This window comes from Bombus flavifrons, chromosome 7, assembly GCF_040668555.2.
Source record: "Bombus flavifrons isolate JBK064 chromosome 7, iyBomFlav1_principal, whole genome shotgun sequence".
NCBI classification, from domain to species: domain Eukaryota; kingdom Metazoa; phylum Arthropoda; class Insecta; order Hymenoptera; family Apidae; genus Bombus; species Bombus flavifrons.
Genome location: NC_138448.1, coordinates 443,925 through 466,412, shown reverse-complemented (window position 1 = coordinate 466,412; position 22,488 = coordinate 443,925). Strand labels below are relative to the sequence as shown.

At 33.4% G+C, this 22,488-nt stretch overlaps 1 protein-coding gene across 4 annotated transcripts in view; it reads right to left on the bottom strand.

The window, feature by feature from the left end:
- Positions 1 to 476: 476 nt before the first annotated feature.
- The window catches only part of Pvr (PDGF- and VEGF-receptor related), a 65,385-nt gene continuing 43,373 nt past the window's right edge, over positions 477 to 22,488 (bottom strand). For 2 of the 4 annotated variants that reach the window (XM_069117495.1, XM_069117498.1), the window contains 6 exons: positions 14,309 to 14,533; positions 13,077 to 13,245; positions 10,132 to 10,402; positions 8,568 to 8,899; positions 5,437 to 5,542; positions 477 to 4,086 (listed from right to left, as the gene is read on the bottom strand). In XM_069117495.1, coding sequence (XP_068973596.1) covers positions 3,394 to 4,086; positions 5,437 to 5,542; positions 8,568 to 8,899; positions 10,132 to 10,402; positions 13,077 to 13,245; positions 14,309 to 14,533 — 1,796 coding nt within the window. In that variant the 3' untranslated portion in view covers positions 477 to 3,393. The remainder of the gene's footprint in view (positions 4,087 to 5,436; positions 5,543 to 8,567; positions 8,900 to 10,131; positions 10,403 to 13,076; positions 13,246 to 14,308; positions 14,534 to 22,488) is intronic. The other 2 variants (XM_069117496.1, XM_069117497.1) reach the window with 2 other exon arrangements.

The window sequence follows — 22,488 nt, the reverse complement described above, 5'->3', positions numbered from 1 at the left end:
TATTCGCGGCGTCGATTATTATAATCGTAACGGGAATTTACGACTCCCGTTGACGTGTTTCCTCGCGATTGCGTCTGCCCGCAATTGGTCGAAAATACATCCACTTATGCCAATTCTCCAACTCTTGATTCGTAGATGACCCACAAGAGCTTAAGTTAAGCTACTTAATTTTAGAGTTTGGTTCATTTTAATTTGTATTCTGTGTTTTATATATAAAGATCACAATTACCATTTATCGCATAAAAAATAGAATGCAAATTAAAATTAAACATCCTAAAATGCTAAGTAATCTAGCATATACCTAAATTAAACTGTATGGGCCCGCATGACTCAACGATATCGAAAAGAGAACAACCTTTTAAACTTCAGAAAAATAAATTTCGTGAATTATTGTAAAAAATCAGATGCATATAAAATATTATAGCGGTGGATAATTGTGAAATGATCATAATAATGAAAAAAATATATGTCTAATCTTAAAATCAAATAACAGTATAATTTTGGTAGTATAGGATTGATATATAAACCACTGAATTTTAAAAATTACAGTGAATGATATATAAAATCGTAAAATTGCTCTTTTATGAAGAAGTACAAAGTATGCATACTTTTCTCTTGATAGTCTTCATTTGGGAGAGATGCTAACATTCTACTGCCTATTTAACGTATAAAACATAAACTTGAATAAAATCGTTTAAAATCAAATTATAGATTTCGTAAGAATATTAAACATTAATTGAACATTAATATAAAAAGACGTAGAAAAATTAGGGAATTGTTTCCAAATCCTTCAAAGTGTACGATATCTGATTACGACCAATGCTTAAATCATATCAGAAACGGTAATTTATCATTAAATGCATACTAATAACGTATTTTTTAAATTTCTTCTGTTAGTTTCGAAATAAGATTCGATTCGTATGCGATGTATCAATTGCTTAAACAGGTATTAAAAAGTAGTAAACTTGTAGAAATGTTTCATCCTCTCCAATTTCGATAATTTTGGAATATGTTATAGAAATCAACATTTTGCACAATTTATTCCTATATACAATTTTCCTATCTACAATTAGACATGTCAGACTCTAAGCAATGTCGGTTATAATAAAAGTGTTCCTGGCCGCCTTGTAACTGCCGCATTCAAAAGTCGAACTGACACCTAAACCCAATATATTGATGATGTTCGCTTTTAATTGAGTTATAAGTTACAACAGATATTTTTTGGAGCCTCCCATATCCAACTGTGCACGAGGCCTTTAAGCTTCGACTGACCTTCGTTTATAAAATACTGACGCATAAGCGACACACAACTATAGACAAAATTCACTATAGTGATGTAGACAGTTTTTTAGAAATGTTTCGGAAACTAAGCGAAACCGCTGGTTATATGTATAGGAAAAAGTTATCCAAAATATTGATTTCTATAACATATTCCAAAATTATTGAAACTAGAGAGGATAGAACTTTTCTGTAAGTTCATCCCTTTTTTTGTTTTATTACCTCAATTAGCCTTAAAATTAACATAAAAAATTAAAGTATTTTACTTTTTTATTCCTGTATCAGATAATAATATCAGAATGTTTAGTTTTGAAAAACGAATAATTATGTATCCTCAATTCTTCACAATTTTATTTTCCGTCATTTTTGTCAAATATGTCTCTTTTCCGAAAGGTTATCATGCAGTATTGCTCATAGTAATGAAATTTTTTATGAATATTCAAAAGCTCGTTAAAAGGATCAATCATATATATTATATAGCATACATATGTTCTTTATCTCATTTGTCAAATCATTTTAAATGATTTTCGTCATGGTACATTAAAGATGGACCAACATGCACAAATGCAAAAAGTGACATTTAAAATCGATCATCTTGTTTAATCACATATACACGCTCATGACACGTAAGAGCTCACCCTCATGCACATTAATAGCAAACAGTAGTGATGGTTACTTGATTCTTAACTTTGAAGCTATTCAAAGTTTAAAAAAACTATGAAGATACAAATCATTTTGAACACAATCCAAAGCTTAAAATTCTGATAAGTATTGATAAGTCCTGAATTTTCAATCTTGATTCTTTAAATTTCATAAAACTATGGAATTTACTTTATGAAGAAGAAGTAGTAGCAAAAGAATATTAAACAAGTCGTTTGATTCTCTTTAGTACTTGCTATGTTAATAAGAAGAATTCAATGATGTAAACTAATTAAACAATCTTTAATGGTGCTTTAATGCAATATTAGCCCATAATGAGTTAGTATCTTATGTCAATGTACCACTTAGGCAACAGTAAATCAAAGTACTTGAAATATTCAATAGAATATTCCTCAAGGTCTGTAAACCAGTAGGTTTATCAGTAGATATTCTTAAGACTTTCATATACTACCAAAATTTTCAAGGCCTTCAAACAAGACTGGTTAAAACTGAAGCAACAGTGAAGGATTTTCATGTTTTATTTTTCTTGAAAAAGTTACTAATTGTTGTTGCCCATTGTTCTGAACCTTGATTATTTGCTTGCTAAGCAATTGCTTTAACACTTTAACCAATACTTTTCAAAACTCCTAATAATGAATATGATTACTGCCCACAGTTGCCAGTAACAAAAGCTACTGCTTATTGTCTGTTGTTGTCTGAAATGGTAAAAATAAAAAAAGAGAAAAGATAAGCAATATACAGTAGCACTTTACAACAGAAAGAAATGTTCATTTAGTATATACACTTTTTCAATTGTTTTATGACATATTTGTATGTGGACAACTAGAAGTAAATTTCTCTTTGAAACTAAAACTTATATACTCCTCTAATTATGTTGCTTCAGTGTAAACAAAATGTTTCTACAAGTTGCTATTTACTGAATACTGTTTGGAACATACAGCAACAACAGGCAACAGAACTTCTCTTTGTTGTTTCAACAAGGACACAGTTTAAGATTTAAATCATGTCCAAAGTCATTCAATTTTCTTGTCACATCTATTGGCTACAAAAAAAGTATTCGCACATACCCTTACATACCCAATGAATCATTTTTTAAATCAAGTCCCATACATTTCATTTTCATATTATTAAATTTTTACAATCACGCGCATATGTACTATTAAATGATACAAAATTTTATATACTTGGGCCTAACTAATTAATATGTGAATGCTATGATAAATATGTACAGTAGTGTATAAATACTTTTTGTAGCCACTGTATACAGATTCTAATTACTACAAAGTGTTTCAGATCCTATCGGGAGGAGACAGTAAAAAGATGTATTATTGCTCATTTTCTCCATTTACCATATCCATATCCACATGTCTATCCATGAAAGCCCGCCTGAAATAGACATTCCCTTCAGTTAATCATCATTATAAAACAATTGTCAAATTTTGTTCATGCACAGGTTCAGACTTTCATCTGATCTCTTTCGCAATTAGCCATCACCACGTAACTAGGATTGCTAAAACTGGCTGGCATGTCTAACCTTAAGTCATTCTTCTGCTTCGGCATGTTTACGTAATTGTCCTGTGTCCTAATGATGGCTGGTATGAAATCCTTCTTTGATAACGTGTTTCCATTATTTAATATTTCAATGTCGTCAGAATCCTTCTCATTCTTTCCATTTTTCTCGTTTAAATCTATCAACTGAACATTTCGTGGAGTATTACAATATGCGAAATCCCTATTGATGGGTTGGTGATCTATTGGTTGATTCTTCATTGTCTCTTGCTGTCGGACGAACTCTGCTCGCCGCGCGTGTACGTTAATTGGTTTCAGATAAGGATCCTCTTCTTCTAGTTTCTTTAACATTGGTGACAATTCTACAGCGTCTTCTGAATCGGTAGTGACCGGAAATTTAAAGTGCGTTCTCTCTTGATTAGGTCTAGGACTGAATATTTCTGAATCGTACCCACTCTGGCTAGTGGGACTCATGCACAGGTACGTTGTGTTTGACGCGGGCAAATTTGAATAATCGTGGATGGGAGAAGAGAGTGCTGCGTGATCAGGTGCGGAGAGCATAGTTAGATAGTCGCTCCGACCACCTTCTAGCAACGTCGTGTTCATGTCCATGTAAGGATCGTTTAGACTGATGTAATGCTGCAAATTAGATAGATATTTAATGTGTTACAATGAGATTATAACGACGTGCAAAATGCTATGAAATATAATTAAATGTTATTGGAATATTAATGAAATTTATTTAAATGTTATGGAAGACAGTAATTTTATTGTATAGTAGATTTAGTAAAATTCTAGCGCATTAAATATAGATTCAATTCAATTTTAATACAATTTTAATATGTTATGTAAAATTACACGAATTAATTACACGAAAGTGGAGGAATTTATTTTGCCCGAATTAAACTCAGATAATATAATGTAATTCGTTAAATCAGGGTTAGATTTAAGTTAGTCCACTTTTGCTCTTAATGCGTTTCACCACTTCTTACGAATATCAACATATTTGACCTTCCGTCAACACAAAATTTAATACGAATGAAGGGCAAGATAGGATCGTTTGAGTCAGTATTACATTTGAGTGAAGCTATAATACAATTTGCTTTATAATTCATCAAATTCGGTTATGGATAATTTTTGAGTGATTTACATTTGAAAGCAAACTGTTTAACTTGTTGATGGTGTAATTAATGGTGTGAGTGGTGTGAAGTATATCGAGTATTTATATTGATAGTTCGACGGCTATAGTTTTCTACAAAGATATATATTCATAAAAAACTAAGAAGTTTGTTATTCAATGTTAAAATTCTTAGATGTAATTATTATCATAATTTAGTAACGTGTGTACATTACTTTATTTCTAGAAGTTATTTTATTAGTTCTTATATAATATCTCCTTTCTGATTCAAATAACTGTACCATAGACTTGAGTCATTTTATCATCTTTAATGTTATTTCTTGTTAAACCTAAAAACTTACAGACTTATATAGTCTTGTAATAAAATTTTAATTCCTCACAAGTATGTATTTTACATATATTAATAATCTTTTTAATATAGAAATTTAATTATTCTACGTATAGTTCAAGATTGAATTTTAAAATATTGAAGCTTGTATCTCAAATAATCGTACCTTACCGCATTCATTTTATCACAAAGTACAGCATATTTAGATTGCAGTGAAAATTAACATATTTGAGACACAAAGTAGACAATATTCTTGTATCAAGCAAGTATTGTTATTATTGTAGAAGTAAAGGTAAGTACAGTAAAGTTACGTTATTATTTTGTATGCTTCTTTTCGTAATTAACTTTCCAAGTATAATTTTCACAATGAAAGATGAAACATAAATATTTTTCATATCAGTGAAGACAGTAATTTTGCATATGTGTTATACAGAATGGCCATAAATGTACGTAGGATTTTAGAAATGAAATTTTAAAGTAAATAGATTGGGAGATACCAAGAAACTGTTAACATCAAACTCACCGCTTTTACGCTTTCTTCTAATAATTCGCCAATACCCTGTACCAATTCTGTGAAACTCGGACGTAGGGTAGGCTTGGCTTTCCAACATTGCAGCATTATGTCATATCTGTAATATATTCACAATATTAAATTGTAATATTATAATACATACAGGATGTAAAGATATACGAGAGTAAAATGGTTTCTTTTATTTTTGAGAAAAAGAAGCTTTATAGCCTCAGGTTAATTAAAAAATAAGAAAAAATATTAATTGTTTTATCCATTATATATGTTAATAATAACATATTACAAAAATGATATATGATGTCTCAGACTATCTTGTGTCAAACAGTGTTCTGTAGGTAATATGTTATAGACAGTGACGTTCACAAGAAAGTTTGAAGTGTAAGCTGGGATAAAACATTGCAATTTTATAAAACTAAACTATGATTAACAAGAAAAATGAATGTATAACATAACGTACATCTTAGAATAGACAAATGTACAGGAAAGATGTTTAATATAAATTTTAGTTATACTCATATACAAGTATCAGTTTTAAACATTCTTCTGTCTACTACTATATGTAGATACATGTCGGTAAAGTATGAAAAAAGTGTGTAAAATTTACGAAGTCATATGCATACTGTATTATATTTACTAGTGTGATTCAATTAAGGTAGTGCAATAGAATAGAGTGAAAAAGAGGGGAGGTAGACATATAAGAAGAGAAATAGACATAAGAGATGTAAAACCGAAAGTTCATCCAATGCCGAAAGTCAGTAAGCTAAGACTGTTGCGGGGTAATTAAAATATTTGAATATTTCTTCATTAAAATATTCTTAAAATATTTCTTTTCGTTTTCTTAGGTTTTTTCCCAAAAAAGCGGTAACACTACATAATAAGAAAAATTTGAGGCACATATACATATATGTATACGTGTGTACATAATATAGTTTTTTTGTAACAGAGTTACTGAAAATATCCGATATGTACATACACGTTCAAATACATTAGTAATTCTGTTATAAAGCGATTCTCTGTTATTTTTAATGATATTATGATATGCGGAAACGCGAGACACATATTATGATACAATTTCTTCATGGCCATATTTTTCGAGATTTAGACTTTTCCGTAATTTTTTAACATGGAACCTTCTATCTTTCTGTATATTAGTCGATGCGTTTTTTTTACTCCCTATAAAAAAATGTAAAGGTATTCGTATACGAAAGTGTTTAGTTTAAAAAATATTTCAGTTTTAATTTCATCAAAATAAGAGGCAAGTAAAACAAACGCAAGGGCACTGTTCTCTCCTTCCGCATGCTATTGAAACCATCGACACAGATTTCGTAGACGCTGTTTTCACCGATAACATCCTTAACTGACTGACAGTATTAACACAAGGAAATAAGAGAGGAGTTTTACTTATGTAGGAATAGTTATTGGAGTAGTTAACGATTGCCGGCCACTTTACAGCGCTGTGGAAGCCGGATTAATAATGTCCAAACCTAATACAGACCATGGATTTGATATTGATTTGCGTTGAAATTTCATACAAACTTAGCGTAAATTAATTGAAATCAAACTTATAACAATAACTTATTTAATTGTTAGCCAGCTTGTATTGCATATTAAGCTTGGGTTAATTCTTTTTAATCCGACCGCCGTAAGGCAACCGACTATCAAATATCTGCGACAGTAAATTTACACAAGTAAAAATTCTTTCTTATTTCTCTGTACTAATATTGCCAAAGCTATTGTCGGTGAAGTCTGGTATCAGTGAAATCTTGTGTCGGGGAATTGTCGGTGAAAACAGTTTCAGGGATTTCAATGGGACCTGTCTTCCCTTCTCCATATGCAAAGTTTTACAAAATTAAAACTAAGAATTATTTTAAATCAAGCATTTTCGGATTCAAATATCTACAGGATGACCAGTTCAAATCTATAAATGCAAATTATTCATACACTACATGTTGTAGAAAAATATAATTTAAATAAGCAGTTTATAGTTTCGGGGGGGGGGGGCACAATCTGGTGTAAGTGCTTTTTTTCGAGACGGACACGTTATATGAAGGTGACATACATTTTTTAAAATACAATTATAGATGCTTTAATGCACTGATCGACGCAGATCGTTATTCTTTACAAAAGAGTATCAACCGATTTATACCCCAAAACCACTAGTCTAGCAGATATTTTAACTTTAATTTGTTAAATTTAATGTATGGAACATAAAAGTGAAGCGGTATTCTGGTGTTTATATTGTCTTTCATAAGATGTGTTGATTAATGAACAGAACCATCGTTATACAACACGGGCGATTTCAAAGCTACATAAAATATCGCAAAGATTTATCATGAAATATCTATACATGATTGGGTAGGTACGTAAACTATCTTATCGTTTGGGGACTACATACATTGTCAGAAAAGAATTTTATAGATTGGATTGTCCTTATGCGATTCTTTGATCAAATGGAACGAAAATGATCTATTTTTGAGGTGGATAGTCGGCGGCAACGAAAAGTGAATCTTTTATAATGCTACGGCAAAAAAGTCATCATGGTCAATGAACAAACAAGGTGAACCACCATTATCGAGTCCAAAAGCAGATCTTCATCCGAAAAGGGTTATGCTGCACGCATGCTAGGGAATTCTATATTACGAGCTTCTTTCAAAAAATCAAACAATTAATTCGGATGTATACAGCTCGCAGTTGAAGCGATAGAAGGCAACAATTGAAAAGAAGCATCCAGAATTGGTTAAGGTAGTCATCTTAAGACAATGCGAAACCGCATATGTCTTTGGCTAGTAGGCAGAAATTGATACATTTCGGGTGAGTTGTCTTGTCGCACCCTCCAATTACCATTTATTCCAGTCCCTACAAAACTTCCTTAACGACTAATTCCTAAATATTCAATTTCTTAGAAGAATGAAAGGAGTAAATAAAATAGTCTTTTGGACAAAGATCTGCAAAATTCTATAACAATGGTATAATAAAGCTATCTAAAAGATGGCGAAAGGTTTATATCAAAAATGAAGAATACCGTACTGGATAAAGTTACATTGAAAAAAAAAGAGAATCGTCTTGTAATTTGATTTTGAAAAAATGACACGAACTTTTCACTCAATCTAATACATTAAACTCACATTTCACAAGTAGCATATTCCGGTTGTTCCAGTCTGTACCCCTCAATCAGTTTCTGATATTGTTTTTCAGCTTCCATTCCGGGATAAGGTGTCTTAGCCAATGTAAAGAACTCCCATAGAACTATACCAAATGACCAGATATCCGATTGCGTTGAGAAAATTCGATCTCTAATCGATTCAATGGCCATCCATTTTATAGGTAACAGTCCACCTCCTTTCTTTTTATAATTATTATCCTTGTACATAGTTTTTGCTAGGCCGAAATCACAGATTTTCACTACGTTATTTTCGGCTAATAAGATATTTCTCGCGGCTAAATCACCGTGTAACACCTACAAATGATTATTAAATTATATTTCAAGCAAATGACTTTGTTTATATTTTTCATTTATTGATATTCATAATTTAATTAGCGAATTAATGAGGTTATTCCTCATTTCATACTACTTTCATATTGCGCTTTGAAAATTTTTCTATTATTTTTGATATCTTAGAATTTATTTCATCAGACACATTTTTTAGTTATCATGATATACTTCAAGTTTCATTTCGCATCCATTTACATAACTCGGAACCCACACGTGCGGGAACTTGGAAAATGACCACACTGATTACATGTAAGCTTACTACCACTATCATACATCGACATCCATCATCTAATCTATGAGCTGCTTCTAGAACTAGAGTTACATAGATCATGTTTATTGAAAATGGGTGACTTTGAGCATCTGAATTCTATATATGTACATATATAGATTATAGGCAAGATTTTGGTTGTGGTCTCTTGTGGCGGATGGTGCCTACGCTCCATGTTGTGAATGGGTCTTTGTATCCTGCCTATGAGAAGTGATGTGTTACTATTCTCGTTTATTTGATACTGTTGTGGTCGGTATTTGTGATCGCATCAAGATACGAAGACCCAGATACATCGAGTGTTAATCGTAAGTGATCGTTAATAAATTTTTAATTACAGCGGAGAGGAAAATGTTTAATACGTTAAAAATGAAATGTAGAGAACGGAGTAGAAAAGGGCCATGATGTTTGTAAGAATGCGAATAATAACATTGTGCGTAATTACCTTTCAGGTAAGTACCTTCCACCACAAGGGACCACAACCGAAATCGTTCTGTGTTCTTGTCTGTGTTATGTATGTACATATATAAAATTCAGATGCTCAGAGTCAATCCTTTTCAATAAACGACATGATCTATGTAACCCTAGTTCTAGAAGCAGCTCGTAGATTATATGGTGGATGTCGATATATAATAGTGATAGTAAGCTTACATTTACTGGTTACAATGTGTTGTTATTGTCCAAGTTCTCGTGTTTGAGAATTCCAAATTAAGTGAATGGCACTGTAGGTAATTCTTACATACAAATATTTTCCAGTTAATCTTAATCTAATCCATTTTACATTCAAAAATCACATTTTTACATTACAAATCTAGTTTACATTCTCCAATAATTGTGACGTAAATTATAAACCTTTGAGATTTACCTTTTGCTGTTTTATATACATAGCAAATTAAACAATTAAAAAAGAAGAGAAATTGTTGAAATGTACCTTTCTTTGGCTAAGATATTCCATTCCTCGCGCTACTTGGAACGCCCAGGATAACAAATCCTGCGTGCAGATTGGCTTCAAATTGTGATCTTTGTAATCACCTCGATAATTAGATCTCCATACCGGTTGAGAGGAATTATTACTAAGAACACAGCCATCTGGCGACATACTAATTCCTTGAGAATCCGTAGTAGAGGTTTGATATGTTGCCGATTCGGTGGCTGAATCTTCGCTACGACTGCGAGAAAATGACAATGCCACGTATTTTATCCTGTCGTATGAACAGAAGAGAACACGAATTTGTTAACACCGTAACCCCATGCACAACATCAGTAGTTTTATATTATAATAGCAGAATTATGGATCAAGAGTGGAAGGAAGCAGAAATGTGTAATAGTTAGCTAATTGTGTGTAGCGGTAAGTTAAAAAACATGGGACATACAAAAACAGTAGAGCTTCCTATATCCAAACTACAGTACTATAGTTTAAGTAATTATATAGAATAAAATACACCTCACCGATTCCATTGACTTTGAAATATGTCGTCGAGTTCAAATTCTGACTTTTTTCCATATACAGGGTGGTTGGTAACTGGTGGTACAAGCGGAAAGGGGGTGATTCTACGCGAAAAAAGAAGTCGAAAATATAGAATAACAAATTTTTTAAATTTTTTTTTTAATTTTTTTAAAAATCTACAGTGAGATCCGTTATAACGAGACGCGATAAAGTGCACGCGTACCGAGCGAAAATTCAAAGTCGATTTTCTCGAAAACAAAGCCTCAAACGAAAAATGTTTATTCTATATTTTCGTCTTCTTTTTTCGCGTAGAATTACCCCCTTTCCGCTTGTATCATCAGTTAGCAACCACCCTGTATATAATCGTCGCTCGGCTATAGTTTGCGAGATATTCGCAAAAGGACTTAATCACATTAACGGTAATCATATTGTTGTATAACTCAATTTAATCCTGATTCATTGATGGTAATTATTTTTAAATAAAGAAGACATAAAGAAAATGAAACAGAGGAGAAAAATATGTGTATATCAAATGTATAAATCGATTGGGCTACAATCGAATTGGTGGTTCCTTCTTCTCTTCACCCATTCAGTAGAGCGGTAGGAGAAAAAAGCTCTTTCCATAGCTTCTTTACTCTAATGAACTTTACAACCGCACAAGTGTACTATCAGCAGGCTAGTCACCATTATATACATGTATATATAGGGCCCGGCCGAATAACATGTAAAAGTGGGCACGTCATGATTCCTTATAGAAAAATAAGAAAATAATATAAAATAAAATTTTCTCATTTTCGACTTAATTTTTGATAAAATCGAGTTTGAGAATTTATCAAGTACATTGAATATGGCTAATTACCGACTGGATAACCTAACCTTCATTTAGTACTTACATGCGTACGATAAATTTTCAAATTTATTTTTTCGGAAATAAAGCGTCTTGAGAAAAAATTTTATTCTGCATTTCCGACTTATTTTCACACGTAGAATGACCTCCTGTCGATTACTTACTCCTACCTAGTTTGGAATTAGCCATCAATTTATTAAGTATACTTGATAAATCTTCAAACTCGATTTTCTAACCCCAGAACAAAAAAGTTTTATTTTATACTTTTTAACCGATTGATATGAAATGTTGCACTTTATTCTGATTTTCAAAACGGTAAACATGCAATAATTCATCGAAAACAGTCATTGAAAAATTCCTTATAGAACAAAAATCTTTTAAGTAAATTGTTAAATAATATTTATAGTATGAAACGTAAATTGTTTTATAACTTGAAAGCTTAGCGGCGGTGATATGTATGAGGAAAAATTATTCAAAATGTCAATCTGGACAACATATTTAAAAATTACCGAAATCGGCGAATTAATACTCTAATCCACATAATTACTCAACTCCGTTTATACGAACTTGATTTATATGAGCGGAATTTTACTTATAGCCTGATTAATTTAACTCTGATTTTCTATTAACTGAACAATTATCCAGTTATATGAACATCTAAAATGTATCTGTGTCTACTTATATTTATATTTAGACAAATGATTTCTGTCGACGTTTTGGCAATCCGACGAATTCAAAGTTGCATCGATGCAAATAGCCACCATTTCGGATATCTCTTATTATGATGCAAGATTTGTTGCTTATTTTCTATTTATTGCCGAATGACCTCGCATTAAGACTCGTTGAAATCGTAACTAAAATAAACATTCTCTATTCTACTAGGAATAAAAAGCTATAGCAAATAATTTAAAAAGTGATGATGATTTTGAAATGCCCGAAAACCCTCAACCTACAAAAATATCATTACCGTCATACTATAGCACTCTCTGTACCATTAAACTATTGTAAAAAATGTTACTCCATATCTGTAGAAAGAACGGAGATATTTAAGGTGATCAGAGATATTAACACAGTCAGTATTGTATGAAGTATATGGTATAGCTATTTTGGATATTCCATATCTTTCTACATATTGTGTTCACGCTATAGTCTGGATTTCTTATAAGTGCATTAACATCCGCAATCTAGTTATTAGCAAAAGTTCTATTCCAGCGAAAGAATGTTCGGACGATAGGAAACTCGAATATTATGGTATTCGATTGAAGGTTTGGGATACGAGAGGTTTTACTGTGATTTTTTCGTTTTCAAATATTCTAATGTTAAACACAGTGTTGCATTCTGAGATTGAAATATTTATAGGATACTGCTAATAGTATTGTTAGAATATTAACATACAATGGGGAGTTGGTTATTTTATACATATAGATTTTAATTGTACACATTTTCATTTTCACGAGCTCCATTCAATCGATCATTTAATTGTGCAATGGAATAAAGCAAGCAATTATCAACGAGTATATTAATAAATAGGAATATTATTATGATATGAGTTTTTATGTGGAAGTGAAAAACAAAAGCAAACCTGTTGTTGCTGCTAACACTAACAGATCTAGTTAAAAGATCTAAACCGATAGTAGGATCGAATTTGTCAGTCGCAGGATCAATTTGGTTGATGAAATCGGCCCTGTGTCGCAGCAAATAATTGTGCAAATTTCCAAATCGGCAATATTCTACGATCACTAATAATTCACCTATTAAAAGAAGACCAGAAAACTATCAAGATTAAAGCTTAAACTCCACCTAAAAAATATTAATATTTGGCAAATTATTAGGTTAATATTATTTCTCAAAAATTAGACTTCAGTCGAAAAAGTTCAAATTTCATTTCAAATATTATAGGTAAAAAATTCAAATTTTTGAAAAAAAGTTTCATATATTTTAACCAAAATTTAATAATTAAATAAAATTAAATTATTAATAATCAAATATACAAATTTATTTATTATTTGGTAATATTAAATTCACATCTAAGAATTAATTTTCATTTACAATGAATATTTCATAAATACATAAAGAGTATTTAAAACATTAAATTTTCAAGGAACATTATTCAAGTGATGATAGAATCGCTTAGATTTTTAGGTATGGTTTAAAAAGATATAACACAAACTTTATAAAAATAATGAAGCAAAATTCTATTAAGTTTAAGAACTAGGTCTATTTACGTGAAAAACGGTCAGCAAGCTCCAGATAGAGACTTTTGTGATTTTATCTATTAAAATATCTTTAAATTAATATTAAATAAATACAAAGAGTTTCTGTTCCTGCGATTGTGATATGTCGATACGTATAATTCCATTCATAAGCATTAAGACACTTGCAAAGAAACAAGGTACTTAAACCTGACAAATTATTAGGTTGATATTTTTAAAAAATGAGACCAGTCGAAAAATTTTTATTCTATATTTTTAACTTATTTTCAAATTTAGAATAATCCCCTTGATTATCCTCTCAAGCTAGGAATTAGGCAAATATATACTGTATACTTGACAAATTTTTAAACTCGATTTACTCAAAAAATTGTGCTACAATTTTGTTATTCTTGATTTCCCTCTTATTTTGAGCCATAGAATTTATTGAATAATTTGAGGCCACAGGGCATAGAGTCTTTTTCAGCGATTTTATAATCACGTTAAACATGGTTGTAACTTTTTGATTCAACTTTATTTGTTATGCAAGTCCTGCGTTATACGGATGCTATACGTGTTACTGTAGTGTTCCTTGTAAGTCCTGGATCTATTATATGATACGTACGTTTAGAAATGTTTTTCGTGCAAGCACCGAGAAGATTAACGACGTTCAAGTGCTTTCCAAGGTGCACCATAATTTTCAACTCACTGGCAAGCGCACGAACACAAGTTGGAACTGTTGTTCGCCGAACCATTTTTACAGCCACAGTCGTTATCGGTTCGTTCTCGCAAATTCCTTCTGCTTCCGCTTTCATAACAACGCCAAAAGCTCCGCTTCCTAATTGTTTTCCTGTTAAACGTTTTGCGTAATCAAGGTATGTACGTACCACCAAATTCTATTTCGCTATAAAAATGATATAATTAATACCTACAATTTTGTATTTTATTTGACATAATCTTGTTTAAATTGGAAAAGCATTATAATACTAATCATGGTTGGACACTCTTTGTTTGAAATAGAAATAATAAATGAAATCATATTTGAGAAATTAATTATCTTCAAATGATTTATTTGCCAAATATTTGATTACTACGAATAATAATAATAGATCAAATAATTATTCATAATAAAATAACAAATTTATTCGAAGATGAAGTTACTTTCAAATCAATTACAATCTTATTCGGAAAATAAAATATTTACAAATATGTTTGCTAATTATTTGATTATTTCATATAACAATACAAGATAGAGGATAACAAACAATTGTTTTTCGTGTATAACAAATATATTAATGAAGTATTCATTGTTGAAACAGGTAGATATTGAAACACTGACAGATCAAGCAGTGCGAGATTTAAAAAATTTGAGAAAGAGCATTAGAATCTTTCAATAGGAAGAATTTTTTAAACAAGAAAATTAAAAAACCATTTTTAAAATAAGAAGACAGCACCAGTAATTTAATTTCATGCAAGCATACAATACGTATGCATAATTCCAAAAAAAGAAGTTTTGAACAAGTGTAAACAAACAAGTGAGTCGTAATATGACTAGTAAACCAATAAATGTGACAGTACTGTTGATAAAATAATAATGTTAAAAATATATAATTACATACAATAATTTAATTAACAAAGAAACGATCTAATCAATGCATGTACAATATTCTTTTAGATAAATTTACATAGTTAATTTAATTTTTAGTTAAACGTAAAAATTAATTGTTAAATTAATTGCTACATATTATGAAATCTGATTCTTTTTAGTATTTTTCTTATGCTGAATGCGTTTAAAAAAAAGTTACGCATAACTCTGCTTAACTTAAATTTTTTATTCTATTTATATGCCATTTCATTTAGAAACCTACATTGCATTTTATAATTACAAAGAGAGCTTAAAATTTTCAGTTCTTATACAAGTATGAAGTACAAGAAGATGTAAGATGATAAATTTGATAAAAAAATGTTAATTAAATATTATTTTACAGTTTCCATTTATTTTTTATTATTCTAAGCTCAATTTTCGTACAGGGTGTTCAAAAATCATTTTTCATGGTTTTGGCAGGTGAGTCTACATAGATATTCGGATTGGTAAATTGATAAGGATCAAAAGTCTCAAAGGAACCATGGGTGTCAATTTAACCGTTCTCTTGAAAAAATATATTAAAGACCGTTCGCGGAGAGACGCGATCGCGAAGAAGCACGCCAACAAGAGTCGTAAATTCCCGTTACGATTTGATAATCGACGCCACGAAATGATCGACCTAACCTATTTCGGTTAGGATACTAGAGGTGGTTGCATTGATGCCAACACTTAGTTAAGATGCACTCTCCCTTCCAAATGTCTCCTCCTATTGAACCTTTCACTTCTCTAGAAGTTACAGAATTAATCCGTCGCCTAAATCCCAGGAGAACATCGGGGCATAACCAAATATGTAATAAAGCAATCAACGAACTTCCCATAAAATGGATTGCACTCATCACATCAATTCTTAATGCAATTCTTCGCCTTGAATACTATCCTAAGTCCTGGAAAATATCACTGATTATTCTCATCCCTAAACCCAGAAAACCAATACACGAAACTAGCTCCTATCGCCCAATTAGTCTTCTATCTACTTTGTCAAAACTATTCAAGAAGATGGTACCGAATCGTCTCCTTCCACTCCTAGAGGATTTGAAAACACTCCCAGATGATCAATTCGGCTTTCGGAAACAACATTCAACAGTAGAGCAAATCCATCGTATAACACATAATATCAGTCAAAATTCCTATTCCTAGACGTCCAACAGGCATTCGACAAACTGTGGCATAAAGGGCTTTTGTTCGAAGTAAAGAAAATCGTACCACACACCTACTAGTCCATCCTAAAGTCCTACCTAACCAATAGACAATTCATGGTTAAATACTTAGATGCCACAACCACATCATTTCCAATAGAAACTGGCATACCCCGAGGCAGCGATCTCGGACCCCTACTGTTCTCCATCTACACTTTTTTTTTTATATTTACGTGGAGAAAATCCGCACGGACACCAGGCCGCTTCTGGGCGTGGTAGTGTCGGACTCTAACCGACTAAAACCTCCACGATGACCGTCCCGGCTGCGATCGAGAGAGGCCTGGAAACCGGTGCGAGCGACACACCGCCCCCCGCCGCGCTCAATACCACCACTGATGGAGCGGTGTGTGGCCATGTCACACCGCGCCTTGTCGCCGGAGCCGCAGTGCCAGGCAGCCCAGTTCCCCTATCGGACTGCTAGGCGGCCCCAAGGCGCTGAGCCACCAGCGTCCAAGCCCCAACCCCAACCGGGGGGCGCAGCGGACCCAGCTCGTTTCGCCAACGCCACACGGAGTTCCCAGGCGACACCCATCCAAGTACTATCCGTGCCCGGCGATGCTTAACTTTCGTGATCTGACGGGAACGAGTGCTTTTTTTTTTTTTTTTTTAGAGTTTATTTACCAAGATACAATTTTTAATACATATTGGGTATTCACAATAAACTATGAATTTCGATAAGATGTGTTAGGCAAAAGTACCGATACGCGACGGTACGACATAGCCATACTATATTATGTGTCGGCGTTTTACATTTTTTGTGTTTTAAATCTATTCTTTGGATTTAAGCCTCTGGGAAGCGGAGCTTTTATGTAATTTTGTTTTTGATTGATTTTTTTGTCCTGAAAACTTGGTCGCAAAATAGGACGCTTCGGTAGTCTACATTTTGGGCGCTGTATAACTTTGGGGGGAGGTGGGATAATAAGGAGGGGGCGGGGGAGGGGGATGTCAAATAGGTTTATTTACAATATTTACAGATATTTACAATTACACCTGTATTATACGGTGTCAGAGTTGTGTTCTGTCGGTTTACTGGTTTGCTCTCTTTTTTTATTATGGATTTGGAATCCACCAATATTTCTTTGTGTTTTTTCTGTGTTTGTCTTTAATGTCTTTCAGAGGGAGGGCCATGTTGTATCTTCACCTAGTGTCTGCGGTTTTTCCGTTTAAGTTTTCTTCGTAGAGTATAGTTTTGGTTCCTATTTTTCTTTTTATGTGATATATTATTGGAATGTTATTTTGGTCTTGGAGGTAGTTTTTTTCGTCTAGGTATAGGAATGCTTCTGGGGGGATGTAGCCTGTTGCCAGAGTGTTTTTGTAATATGCGTCATTTGGGAATAAGCAACTGAAGATTAGACTATTTTCTTGTATCTTTGCAGCTTGCGCGAAGTGGTTTCTTGTTAATTTTAAGATGTGACAGTCTATGCGGTGAATGTTGGCTAGGTCGTAGATTGTTTTGTTTTTGACATATTTTTTGAATCCGCTGTGTTCGGATCTGTAAGTACTCAAGTAAGCTCTGATGCATTTTCTTTCGAATCTGCGAATTTTTTCCATTTGGGAGGCTGATATGTTGTACCAGATTGGGCAGCCGTAGGTTATGATCGGTCTGATTAGTGCTTGATAGCACAGGATTTTTACTTGACTGTTGAGATGTTTAGAGTAAAATAATCTTTTTGTTCTTCAGAATGCTTTACTGGCTTTGGAGAGTTGGATTTGGATGTGCTGCTTATAGTTTAATTTATCGTCTATGTTTATACCTAGGTATTTTACGCAGTTTTTATGTGGTGGTAGTAAGTCACTATTGTAAATATTGAAAAGTAACGGGGAATTTACTGTGCCTTGTTGCAGACCGTTTTTTATGGAGAATTCTTTGCTTGATGTGTGTGAACCTTCGGTCATTACGAATGTTCTGCTTGTGATCATGTCCCAAACTATTTTAATTAAATATTTGGGAAAGTTTTTCTTGATTAATTTGTATATGAGACCTGGGATCCAGACTGTGTCGAAAGATTTTTCGAGGTCTATTAAGCAGGCGGCTACTCGTTGTTTTGCGTTTAGCGCCCAGCAGATGTCCGACGTAAGTTTGTTTATTGCGTGAATTGTGGAGTGTTTGTGTCGGAAGCCAAATTGATTTTCTGGGATTATGTCATTTTTTGAGCAGAAGGAGGTGAGGGGGTTGTTTATGATTATTTCAAATACTTTGCTTATGTTGGGGAGGAGACTTATGGGTCGTAGGTTTGCGGGTGATGAGCCGTCTTTATCTTTTTTTGTTATAGCTATCAGTTTGGCTTTTTTCCATTTTTTGGGGAAATATGTGTTGTTTAGTGCATTGTTGAAGAGTACTGTGTAGTACCATTTTATTTTGTTCTGTAGGCGCTTGAGTAGGATGTTTGGGATGCCGTCGAAGCCGGAGGATTTTTTGTTGTTTAGTTTGGAGAAGATTTTGTTTAGTTGATTATAGTTTGTGAAGTAGTTTATTTCTGGTTCCGGTTGTTTGGGATTGTCTGCGGTGTTTTCGTTTGAGAATAAGCTGACTGTTTTGTTTAGCGTTATGTCTTGTTCCATTTCATTTTTGAGTTTGTTTGTTTCGGCGATGATAATTCTGTTTAGTTGTTCACGGCCCATGTGTTCGTTTTGTGTGTGTGTTTTGGAAAAGTGGGTGCCGATAATGTCTAGTTTTTCTGTTGTTTTGGCTATTATGAAGTTACCCTCGGTGTCTTTGATAGTGTTGAGTGTCGTTATACCTGCTTCTTGGATGAGGGAGGCTTTTTCTGGGGGCAATTTGAGAGGTGGGATGGGGTTTTGTCCTTTTGGCCTGAAGATTTGATTTATTTGTGGGAACATGTTGGCTGTGTCGTTTTTGGAAATGTTCTTTATTTTGTTTGTCCAGTAATGGTTTATGGAGCTTGCGAATTTTTGTTTCAGATGTGTTTTTATTTCGTATAGAAGGTACTTTAGAAATTCTAATTCTTCTCTTTTGTCGTAAGAATAGTTGAATTTTATATTGTTTACTTTGCAGAGTATGTAGCTTTTGTCTCGTTGTAGTTCTTTTATTTTATTGTTGATATAGGGCTCGCATGAATTTTTTTGTTTTATGATTGGCACGGATTTTTGGAGAGCGATTTGTGTATGTTTTTCTATTTCGTCTAAGAATGAGTCGATTTGACTGTTTGTTAGATTGGCGTTGTTGTAGATCTTTAGGTCGCAGTTCTGTTCGAGTATGTTTTGGAATTTTTTCCAATCTGTCTTTTTGTAATTGTACCTGGGTGCCTCGGTCTGTGTTTCGAGTGTTAGGAGGTCCGATGTATTCTTTTTTATGTGAAATACTAGGGCGTTATCGTCACTGTCATAGGCTAAGGTTTTAAGGGTGTTATTTGGACGTAGGTTTTGAAATTTTAGTCGCGCATCTGCTAAGCATATGTCCAGGTATGAGCCTCCTTTTGGGTAAGAGGGTAGCTCGGAGCTGTATAAGTTTGTTCTGAAGTGAATGCTTTTATTGTCTAGCCAGTTTCTAATGAAGTTGCCTCTCGTGTTGTTTATTTCGTTTTCCAGCTTGTATGTTTTGCGTTAAGGTCGCCTGCTATTATATAGTAGTTTTCCGGTTTGTTGAGCTGTAAGAGTTCGAAAAGTTTATTGAATTCTTCGCTAAATTCATTCCGGTTTCCATAGGTTGCGTAGGCTGCAGTGATAAGTAGGTTTTCCTTATCACTTATTTTTATTTTTATGATCGTTGTTTCTAGGATCTTGAAACTTGTTATTTTGTCATTTAGAATTGTTTTGTGTTTTATAGGGTTTTTTATGAGGATTGCTGTTTCTCCTCCTTGGCTGGCGTTCGGTCTGTCTTGTCTTATCATGGAGTAGTTTTTGAAGTGTACTTTGTGTCTTTTATTTAGTTTTGTTTCTGAGATGAGTACGATGTCGGGGGTTTCTTTATTTATTAGGGTTAGCATACTGTATCTTTTTTGATTTGAAATTAGGGAGTTGGCATTTATTGCAATTATTTTCAGATGTTTTAAGTTTAATTTATATGTTTTTTGCTGCACTTGTTGGTTTTGAGGTTTTTGGTTATTTGTCATATATACTATTGAAAGTGTTGAAGATGGCGTCGAACCTTTCTTCATGCGTTGATAGTGTTGTTTTTATGTCGTTTAATTGCATTTGATGTTCTTTTAGCTCTTGGAGTATGCTTTTTTTAAAGTCTTCAATGATGTTTGTTATGTTTAGTTGGTGGGTGTTATCGGTTGTAGTTGGGCTTTGGCCTGGGCGCGGATCTAAGTTTGTTTTTTGTGGTGTGTCTTCGGTTGTTTTATTTTTTGTTATTTGCTGTTTCACTATGTCCGAGAACTTTAGTTCTGGGACGTATTTACGGCTGATTTGGGCAATTCGTTTTGCCTTTGTTTCTTTGCCTTTTTTTTTATTTTTTCTGATATGTTTTTGCGTAGTTCTATGAGTTTGGGGCACCCCTTGTATGACGCTGGGTGTCCGTAGTTTTTGCAGATTACGCAGAATATTTTGTCCTTAGTGACTGCGTCTTCTTTTTTTATTTTGCAGTCGCCTGGGCCATGGGGCTCTGTGCATTTTACACAGCGATAGTTTAGGTTGCAGTTTTGTGCAGTGTGCCCTAGTCGCTGGCATTTATGACATTGAATTATGTCATCCTTTCTTTTTATTATTTTTTCCCATTTTATCTTAAAATAGTTAAAATGGTTAATTTTTAGTAGATTGCTTATATTGCTGTGAGGGGATAGTTGTATTATATAAATTGGGAGCAATATCTTGTTCTCCCTTGATCTTTTTGTCGTGAACCGTGAGACTTTCGTGAATTGTACGTCGTCTATTTGTAATGATTGTAGGTCTGCGAGTATTTCTGTTTCAGTGTAGCTGTTGTCTAGTCCTTTTAGCAAGTATGTGTGGTGTTTTTCTGTTTTGGGTGTATAGGTATAGAAGGTTGTGTTTGCTGCAAGGAGTGTTTCTTTGGCTTTGTGAAAGTCGGGTATGTTTCGGAGGTAGAGCGCATGTTTACCTGTGTGTATCCTTTTAATGTGGAAGTTTTTGATGTTTGACACTTTTTCTATGAGTGTTATTGTGTCTTTTGAGTCTTGTGTTGTTATAACGATGGGTGGCGGTTTGATTTCCCTTGTAGTGGTAGGGGCGTTCGTACGCTCATCCGCGGTGTGTCTGCTGGGGTGTCCGTTCGGTGTCCGCCCCCCCCCCTTGGCGATGATATTGGTGCTGGGCCTCCAGGGTTGTTCGATGAGGCCTGTCGCCTCTCCGGTGATGAATGTTTTGGCGATGTGGTGGGATTGTGTTTACCCATTTTGCCTCATAATGTGTAATTTTTTTTTTATTTGCTCTAACGTTGAGCACGGCGTTAAGTAATTTGTTGGTCCCTGTTGGGATTGAGATTCTGGTTCGGTTTGTAATATGTCGAATCTATTGTTGGTTGTAATCGCTAGGGGTCGGGTTGCTCTTATGGGCCTCATGATTGTGAATTCCGCAGCTTTTTCTTCCTGTGTGCAGAGAATTTCCTCGTCTGCGTTTACTAGTCTTTTTGTCCTGGCAATCAGATTTGGTTGTGGATTGAGTTTCCGCGTCTTTTGTGCGGAAAGTCTTAAGCTATTGTTGATTTCTACAGCTGCTTTCTGTGCGTTAATTTTTCTTTTCGTTGTTTTTTTTTTTTTGTTAAGTGTAAGGCGGATTCCGTTTTCTTGCTTTTTGCTTCATTATCGATGACTCCTATTTTTTTATATACCTTAATTTTGTTGTTTTTTTTTTCTTTTACGATTTTGTTTTTTTATTTTTGTTTTATGGCGATGATGTCACTGCAATGTTTTTCACTCTTTGACACTTTTTTTTTCACTTTTTGTCACTTTTTCTTTTTCCTATTTGGGAGTGTTAGTTTGCTTTGACGCGCGCACTGTCAGGACCTAAGCCTGATGTCCCTTTCTGGGCTGAGAGGTCCGTCTT